Here is a 9,746-nt window from a genome sequence, read left to right as displayed (position 1 = left end):
CTCCCAAAGTGCTGGGATTACAAGCTTGAGCCACTGTGCCTGGCCTCCATTCTTTTTTTTTTTGAATTGAAGTCTTACTCTGTCGCCCAGGCTGGAGGACAGTGGCATGCTCACAGCCACTATAGTCTCGACCTGCTGGGCTCAGGTGATCCTTCTTCCTCAGTCTTCCAAGTAGCTGGAACTGCAGGCATGAGCCACTATGCCTGGCTAATTTGTTGATTTACTGTAGAGATGAGGTCTCGCCAAGTTGCCTGGGCTGGTTTTGAATCCCTGGTCTTAGGCAGTCCTCTCACCTTGGCCTCCCAAAGTGCTGGGATTACAGGCTTGAACCATCTCACCTGGCCTGCGTTTTTTTTTTTTTTTTTTTTTAAGAAAAAAAAAATGGTGGTGTTGTGACCAGTTATGCAAGGTCTCACTCTGGCACACAGGCTGGAGTGCATTGGCACAGTCACAGCTTACTACAGTGTCGAACTCCTGGGCTTAGCCTTCCAAGTAGCTAGGACTTTAGGTGGGTACCACCACGTCTGGCTAACTTTTGTATTTTTGTTTTGTTTTGTAGAGTTGGGATCTCACCAGGCTGGTTTGGAACTCTTGGCCTCAACCTCAAGTGATCCTCCCACCTCGGCCTCCCAAAGTGCTGGGATTATGGGATTACAAGTGCGCACCAACACGTGTGGCCAGTTCTGCTACACTGGGTTTGAGGGACTTTTCCTCTTTTTTTTTTTTTCTTTTTTTTGAGTTGGAGTCTCACTCTGTCGCCCAGACTGGAGTGCAGTGGCAGCCTCGACCTGCTGGGCTCTGGCGATCCTTCTGCCTCAGCCTTCCAAGTAGCCAGAACTACAGGTGTGTGCTACCATGCCCCGCTCATTTTTATTTATTGTAGAGATAAGGTCTCACCAAGTTACCCGGGCGGGTCTTGAACCTGCGGGCTCAGACAATCCACTCACCTCAGCCTCCCAAAGCCGCGGGATTACAAGCTGAGCCACCGAGCCCGGCGGGACTTTTCCTTGAAGCAGGTGCAGCCCGGGAGTGGGAACGGCTGTGCTTTCTGTCATATATCCTTGGAGGAACATCCCCACTCCTGGACACTGCTAAGATTTTTAGATGTGGGTGGCTGTTGCATAGATAAGCTGCTTGTTTTGGGCATCTATGACGATGTCACGATCTTTCCTTTGCTGTGGTTTTGCGGCCAGTTATGCAAGGTGAGTTCGTAGCATTTTACTGTAACAGTAACACACGTAGAACTTCCATACATCAGTGGCACAGTCAACGGGAGCATTCTGAAGTGGGCGTTGTGTCATGACTGTCAGGCCGAGCCTGGAAGAAACCCACACGTCCCCAGACGAGGCCAGCATCTTGAATTAGGAGGTGATTTTCTCGCTTTTCTTCATAGGTCCATCACTTGTCTCTGCATCTCCAGTCAACATATTTTTGCATAATTATTCGGTATGCAGATGGCATTCTGTGTGTATGTACTACCATATGTCAGTTTCTCTTTTATTTTTAGTTGGCACAAAATGATTGCACATATTTATGGGACATAGAGTGGTATTTTTATCCATGTATACGATACACAGTGATGAAATCATCAGGGTCATTAGCATAGTCAGCATCTGAAATGGGCATTGTTTCTTTGTGTTGGGAACAGTCAGAGGCCTCCCTCTTAGTTTCTTGAAATACAAATTACATTATTGTTAACTAGGGTCACCCTACAGTGCTGTAGGATTCTGGAACTTACTCCTCTTACCTAGCTGTAATCTTGTATCTGTTAACCAATCTCTCCCTCACCTCCCCTTTCCAGCCTCAGTTCTACTCTCTACTTCTTTTTTTGGTTTGTTTGTTTTTTGTTTTTGTTTTTTTGGGGTCAGAGTCTCACTGTGTCACCCAGGCTGGGGTGCTGGTTCACCGCAGCTGCAACCTCCTGGGCTCAGGTGATCCTCACCTCAGCCTCCTGAGTAGCTGGGATTACAGGTACCACCATGCTCAGCTAATTTTTTTATTTTTTGTAGAGACAAGGTCTCACTATGTTTCCCAGGCTGGTTTTGAACTCCTGGGCTCAAAGGATCCTCCTGCTTTGACCTCCCAGAGTGCTGGGGTTACAGGCATGAACTACCGCTCCTGGCCTTTTTTTTTTTCCAGTTGCTGTCTCACTCTATTACCCAGATAGGAGTGCAGTAGCACAATGATGGCTCACTGCAGTCTCAAACTCCTGGGTTGAAGGGATCCTCCCTTCTCAGCCTCCCAAGCAGCTGGGACTACAGATGTGTGCCACCACATCTGGCTTTTTTTTTTTTTTTTTTTTGAGTCGGAGTCTCACTCTGTCACCCAGACTGGAGTGCAGTGGCCGCTCCCGGCCACCACAGCCTCAACCCGCCGGGCTCCGGCGATCCTTCCGCCTCAGCCTTCCGAGTAGCTGGAACTACAGGCGCGCGCTACCATGCCCGGCTAATTTTTTGATTTATTCTAGAGATGAAGTCTTGCCAAGTTGCCCAGGCGGGTCACGAATGATTTATTTTTCATAATGATTTGCTCTTATATAGATGTGGATTTCTGTTGAATTTCTGTGTCTCTTTTACCATCTTCCTGGGTGATGCCACTTGCCTTTAATTCCAGGTGCTTGGTTATTTACTTGGGAGACCCTGGAGGCTTGACACAAATATCTTCAGGAACCAGGTGCTATTCCTGTCCTGTGGGCATTGCCAGGTCCCATGGCCGTGGCCCACTTCATGCCACAGTGTCCATGTCATCCTTGAGGGATATCTCTGCTTGCCTCAACCAGCCTCCCTGAGTCTGTTGCCTTCTGAGAAGGGAGTGTTGTTCGACTAAGCAGTGTCAGAAATCTGCCCTAAGCGTTTGCAACATCCTGTCATTCTGGTACCGGTTCTTGGAGCTGAATAAGAAATAATAGAAGCCGGGCTCAGTGGCTCAGCCTGTAATCCCTTGCTTGGGGAGGCTGAGGTGAGTGGATTGTCTGAGCCCGCGGGTTCGAGACCCGCCTGGGCAACTTGGCGAGACCTCATCTCTACAATAAATAAAAAATTAGCCGGATGTGGTAGCGCGCGCCTGTAGTTCCGGCTGCTTGGAAGGCTGAGGCGGAAGGATCGCCGGAGCCCAGCAGGTCGAGGCTACGGTGGCCAGGAGTGGCCACTGCACTCCAGTCTGGGTGACAGAGTGAGACTCCAACTCAAAAAAAAAAAAAGAGAAATAATACAATTTGAGACTGGGTACAGTGGCTCACACTTGTAATCCCAGCACGCTGGGAGACTGAGGCAGGAAGATTGCTTGCAGCCAGGAGTTTGAGACCAGCCTGGGCAACATAATGAGGTCTCGTCTCTACAAAAATTAAGAAATAATGTAGCTGGGTGTGGTGGTGCCTACCTGTAGTCCCAGCTACTTGGGAGGGCAAGGCAGGAGGATCGCTTGAGCCCAGGAGCTGGAGGCTGGTGAGCTCTGATTGCATCACTGCACTCCAGCCTGGGTGACAGAGTGAGACCCTGTCTCTATAAAGAAAGAAAATCAAGTCAAATCAATAAATGATAAAATGGAGCAAGCCACGTGTCAGTTTCCACGTTACCTGGGTGATGATTTCATTTTCCAGTCTTTGCCCTGCCCCCACAGCTGCCCCGTCTCAGTAATCGTTTGTCTTTACCGGTTGTCACTGTACTTGGCTTCATGTCCCCAAAGCACTTACCCTCGCTGAGCACATTGGCATATGACTTGCCATCTTTCACAAGAGCATGAGGCCCCCGTGACTCGGCATCTGTGATTGAGGCCGGTTCCCAGACTGTCAACCCCAGCGTCATCCTGTGTGTGCAGGGAAGATGCTGCCTCGCTGAAACAGAGTCTGTGGGATGTTGTAGGACTCGGTGGTCTTCGAAGAGGTGGCTGTGAACTTCACCCCAGAGGAGTGGGCGCTGCTGGACGGTGCTCAGAGGACCCTCTACAGAGATGTCATGCTGGAGACCTGCAGGAACCTGGCCTCCTTAGGTAAGGACGGCTCCCTTCCTTACCTCTGTCCGTAGGGAGAAAGTAGCTCTTGTCTTTTTACATTTGGGCTCAGAAGCTGGGCTCAGTGGCTCAGCCTGTCATCCCGCGCCTTTGGGAGGCTGAGGTGAGTGTGGATTGCCGGAGCCCGCGGGTTCGAGACCCGCCTGGGCAGGCGAGACCTCATCTCTACAATAAATCAAAAAATCAGCCGGGCATGGTAGCGCGCACCTGTAATTCCGGCTACTCGGAAGGCTGAGGCTGAAGGATCGCCGGAGCCCAGCAGGTCGAGGGGCCAGGGGCTGGGAGCGGCCATTGCACTCCAGTCTGGGCGACAGAGTGAGACTCCAACTCAAAAAACAAAAAACAAAACAAAACAAAACAAAAACATTTGGACTCAGAAATTGGAATATGCTGGAGAAGAGACAGACCTGGTCCAGAGTCCGAAGGCTTCTCCACGAAAATAGTTTGTGGATGATTGACATTTCTTTTTCCTTGGCTACCAGACTTGAGGCTTCCTGTGTTTTAGAAGCATGAGTGTCAGCCGAGTGCGGTGGCTCACGCCTGTAATCCTGGCACCTTGAGAGGCTGAGGCAGGAGGATCACTTGAGCCTGGGAGTTTGAGACCAGCCCGGGCAATATAGTGAGACCTCATCTCTACAAAAAAATTTTTTTAAATTGGATGCGTGTGGTGGTACACACTGGTAGTCCCAGCTAGTTGGGAGGCTAGGGTGGAAGGATTGCCTGAGCCCAGGAGGTCAAGGCTGTGATCATACCACTGCGCTCCAGCCTGGATGATACAGTGAGACCCCCCCCCCAAAAAAAAAGAAAAGAAAAAGAAAAAAGAAAGTTACGCTGAGATTAATCCACATTTGACATGGGATGTTTGCTTAGCTAAACCCACACTTCATCACCATCAGTGGCCTTGAAGACCAAAGTATCGGCCAGTTTCATGGAAACGTCTGTGGCTTTTCACTGCCCTCCCTTACCCTGGGATTTTCTCCTCCATGGGCAGGAGGCATGCACAGCACTGACTCCCTGGGGCAGCCGGGGGCGTGGGGATGGGATTCACGTAGGGCCTCTGTGCACGCGAATGCCAGGAGGGCAGGAACCCTCAGGAGGAAGAGGCTTTTCGTGAAGGGATTGTGTTTGGAAATGTCAGTCAGAAGCAGGCCAGGTAAGGTAGCTCATGCCCGTAATCCCAGCACTTTGGGAGGCTGAGGTGGGAGGATCCCTTGAGACCAGGATTTCAAAACCAGCCTGGGCAACGTGGCAAGACCCTGTCTTTACTAAAAATTAAAAATAAAAATAAGAGAATTAGCTGGGTCTGGTGGCACGTACCTGTAGTTCCAGCTACTCAGGAGGCTGAGGTGGGAGGATTGCCACCACTGTTCTACAGCCTGGGTGACCGAGTGAGACCCTGTCTCTGAAAAACAAAAACACAAACAGAAACATAATCCTTCTGCCTCAGCCTTCCAAGTAGCTGGAACTAAAGGCATAAAAGCAAAGCCAAAGAAAACAGAAACGTAAACCCTTCTCTGGGGGGAGGGAGAAGTCTGTCTTCTCACTTGGCTGCCTTGTTTGCCACGGCCTGCGTCGCCGCGCACAATTCCTCCTCCCAGGGGACGGCCTCTGCATTTCTTCCCGTAAAGGGAGCATCTGGGCATGTGCGTTCTGCCACCTCCGTCCTGCTTTGCTTTTCTGATAACGTTTTGCTTATCGCAACATCAGTCTCCATCTGTTTGGAGCTATTTCTTAGGATCCAGGCTGCCATTTTTTCTGTTCTTCATTATTCTTCTGAAATAGATGAGGTCCTCTGACTCTCACTTTGGTGATATACCCATTCTTCCTCACGTGCTTGCATTTTTCAAGCCAGTAAATGAAATAAATCCACACGTGTCCTGTTTTCTTTGCTTTATCCCACCCTTTTTCCCCCCTAAGAAATGAAACTGTGTTGCAGATTGTTGCATTTATGTTAGAACCCGTGGTTCCAGTCCTCAGCGCGGGATTTTTGGGAATGAAATGCCCAGTGATGAGAAAATTGTACAATTCACAAGAAATGGCTCCTGGTCTGTTTTGGGAGAAAACTGGAGATTTCATAACATTGGAGATCACCAAATCCCGCAGAGACATCTGAGGTGGGCTGCACCAAACCAGAGGGATGAGTGTTGGAGTAGCTTGGAGTCACAGAAAAAGCATAAGCCCCCTAAACAGTCGTGTACTATCAGAAAATGTTAATAGAACAATGTTTTCATAAATGTGATGTCAGTGTTGAGCACCTGAAATGTAATAAAATGGAAGCAGCATCAGGAATTCCCATCTGTAAGGAACACGTGGAAATTGTGGCTGGCGGTGAGCCCCCAGCCAGAGCACCAGCTTCTTTCACCTGGAAGCAATGCAGGTGCTGAGAATATATCCATTCAGTGAAAAAGGCGAATGTGTAGCCAAAATAATGACCAATAACCATTGATATGTCGTTAATAAGTCACATTTAGCCAGGCTTGGTGGCTCAGCCTGTAATCCCATGCTTTGGGAGGCTGAGGTGAATGGATGGCCTGAGCCCGCGGGTTCGAGACCCGCCCGGGCAACTTGGCGAGACCTCAGCTCTACAACAAATCAAAAAAATCAGCCGGGCGTGGCAGCGCGGGCTTGTAATTCCAGCTGCTTGGAAGGCCGAGGCGGAAGGATCGCCGGAGCCCAGCAGGTCGAGGCTGCGGTGGCCAGGAGCGGCCACCGCACTCCAGTCTGGGCGACGGAGTGAGACTCCCACTCAAAAAGCAAAAAGTCACATTTATGCATCGGGGACTAATATTGTGCTTCCTGTTTTGAACAGAAGTCAGGTGGTGGAGGGCCCTTGTGAAAGCAACGAGGGTCACGAATGTAGAGAAGCCTCGGGCCAGATTGTGAACCTTCTGTGGACGAGAATCGTCCCCCTGAAGCTCAACCCTACGAATGCACCAGGCGTGGCAAAGCCTTCAAGGATCAGCAGTGATCTCACCCTGGACAGAGACTGTGTCAGTGAGAGGACTGTGGACAAGCCTGCAGTTGTTTCTTGTGCCTGAGCGCTCACGTGAACACGCTCCTTGCGGAGAAGCCCTGTAAATCTCGGGATTCTGGGAGAGCATCCAAGAAATACGTGAAAAGTCTCGGCAGTAAACAATTGTTTGAATGTAAGAAATGTGGAAAAGCTTTCACTTGTCCGTCCTCATCCAGGGGACACGTGAGAGGTCACCGTGGACAGAAAACCCATGCGTGTAAAGTATGCAGGAAAACCTTCATGTATCACTCCTACCTTATCCGGCATATCAGAACACACACTGGAGAGAAACCCTACGCATGTAAGGAGTGTGGGAAAGCTCTCACACCGGAGAGAAGCTGTGTGAATGCAAGCATTGTGGAAACCTCTTTCGTTGTTACTCGCCTTTCCGAGATCACGTGAGAACGCACACTGGAGACAAGCCCTGTCAGTGTAAGCATTGTGGGAAAGCCTTTGGGTGTCCCACGTACTTTAGAAGATACGTGAGCGGGTTCGTGACCCACCTGGGCGCGAGACCTCATCTCTACAATAAATAAGAAAATCAGCCGGGCGTGGTAGTGCGCGCCTGTAGTTCCAGCTACTCGGAAGGCAGAGGCAGAAGGATCGCCGGAGCCCAGCGGGTCGAGGCTGCGGTGGCTGGGAGCGGCCGCTGCCCTCCAGTCTGGGCAACCGAGTGAGACTCCAACTCAAAATAAAAAAAGAAGACACGTGAAAACGCATGGTGGCGTGAAGCCCTACGCATGTCAGGAGTGTGGGAAAACGTACAGCTGTTCCTCATCCCTTCGTGTGCATGTGACACACTGGAGAGAGGCCGTATGAATGCAAGCAGTATGGGAAAGCCTTTAGGTATCTGGCATCCTTTCAAGCACATGTGAGGACACATGCTGGAGAGTAGCTCTAAGAACTGTAAGCCTGCATTCCTGACAACTTTGGAGGCCAAGGTGGAAGGATCGCTTGAGCCCAGGAGTTTGAGACCAGCCTGGGCAATATGGAGATGCCTCGACTCTACAAAAAAAAAATTAATGGGGCATAGTGGTGTGTACCTATAGTCCCAGCTGCTTGGGAGATTGAGGCTGAAGGGTCACCTGAGCCCAAGAGGTCGAGGCTGTGGTTAGCCATGATTGTGCCACTGCACACCAGCCTGGGCAAGAGAGTGAAGCTCTGAGAGAAAAAAAATTAGGGACGGGCTCGGTGGCTCAGCCTGTAATCCCAGCACTTTGGGAGGCTGAGGTGAGTGGATGGCCTGAGCCCGTGGGTTCGAGACCCACCTGGGCAACTTGACAAGACCTCATCTCTACAATAAATCAAAAAATTAGCCGGGCGTGGTAGCACGCACCTGTAGTTCCAGCTACTTGGAAGGCTGAGATGGAAGGATTGCCGGAGCCCAGCAGCTTGAGGCTGCAGTGGCTGGGAGCGGTCATTGCACTACAGTCTGGGTGACAGAGTGAGACTCAAAAAGAATTATAATAAAATTATATTAAATGTGGGAAAGTGTTCAACCATAAGATCTTGTTGTCAATGTAAAAAAACACACTGGTGAAAAACCTCATTTATGTAGAGAATTTGAGAAAACCTGTTATAGAGAACTTATTTTGTACATTAAGACTCAGAGCCGGCGTGGTGGTTCATGCTTATAATCACAGCACTTTGAGAGGCAGAGGTGAGAGTGGGTGACATAGTGAGACCTTGTCTCTATTAGGAAGAAAGAAAGATTGATTTGAAAACTCAGAGTAGGAGAGAAACCTCTTAATTATGATTAAGATGGTGTTGCCTTTTGTATGCCTCAGCCTTAATAGTGTATTACTTTCTAGTTTATGTCTGTGACATAAACACTTAAGATAATAAATATCCTGTTTTGTACTCTCAGTTTATACTAATACTTTGTTATATAGGGCTTTAAATAATTGTACAGTTACATAACTCGTCTCATTTATGTTACAATGTCTTTTGTACCCATGGTGATGAAGTGTTTTTTGTTTTCATGTGCAACTTGTGATTTTTAGATGCAACATTTTTGTTTCTACTTTCCATTAGGTTTCCAGTGTGTGATGATGATGATATGAGACCTTGGTGTTGTTGAAATTTCTTTTCCAATCCGCTGTTGCAAATACTGGAATCTGCTGTCAGACACCCATCAAGCAATACCCCTGCCTTGGCTTCCCATGGTGGGATTACAGGCGTGAGCCACCAGGCATAACCGTTTTTTAAGTTTTTGTTTTTGGAGAGATGAGACCTTTCTATGTTGCCCAGGCTGGCCTCAGACTCCTGGCTTCAAGCAATGTTCCTGCCTTGGCCTCCCAAAGTGCTGGGGTTACAGGTGTGAGCCACCACACATGGCCTGGAAGAAACTAGTTCTCTGCTCCTCTGTGAGAGGCACTGCAGACCATGTTATCTCAAGACCATACCACCTCAGAGGACAGGTATCACTCTCCCCCTTTACGGATGGAGTCTGAAGCTACAGGGAGTAACTTCAACTAAGCCAAGATCATAGATACTATTCATAATTTAGCCTATATATATATATATATATTTTTTTTTTTTTTTTTTTTTTTTTTTTGAGTTGGAGTCTCTGTCGCCCAGACTGGAGTGCAGTGGCCGCCCCCGGCCACCGCAGCCTCGACCCGCTGGGCTCCGGCGAGCCTTCCGCCTCCGCCTTCCGAGTCGCCGGAATCACAGGCGCGCGCTACCCAGCCCGGCTGATATTTGATTTATGGTAGAGATGAGG

The 9,746-nt window shown here is 49.3% G+C and overlaps 1 protein-coding gene across 1 annotated transcript; it reads left to right on the top strand.

Annotated features, from left to right (window-relative positions):
* Positions 1-3,860: 3,860 nt before the first annotated feature.
* On the top strand, positions 3,861-7,916 carry ZNF77 (zinc finger protein 77; the record flags this gene model as incomplete). The annotated part of the gene is given in 7 exon segments (XM_021715293.1): positions 3,861-3,987; positions 5,945-6,122; positions 6,818-6,894; positions 6,897-7,340; positions 7,343-7,542; positions 7,724-7,815; positions 7,817-7,916. Coding segments are annotated over 7 exon segments (1,218 nt in total), but the record flags the coding sequence as incomplete, so codon positions are not given.
* Between the last annotated feature and the right edge of the window lie 1,830 nt (positions 7,917-9,746).

This window comes from Carlito syrichta, unplaced genomic scaffold, assembly GCF_000164805.1.
Source record: "Carlito syrichta isolate Samal-C Ts95f unplaced genomic scaffold, Tarsius_syrichta-2.0.1 Scaffold306953, whole genome shotgun sequence".
Taxonomy (NCBI): domain Eukaryota; kingdom Metazoa; phylum Chordata; class Mammalia; order Primates; family Tarsiidae; genus Carlito; species Carlito syrichta.
This window is presented reverse-complemented; position numbering and strand designations above follow the sequence as displayed.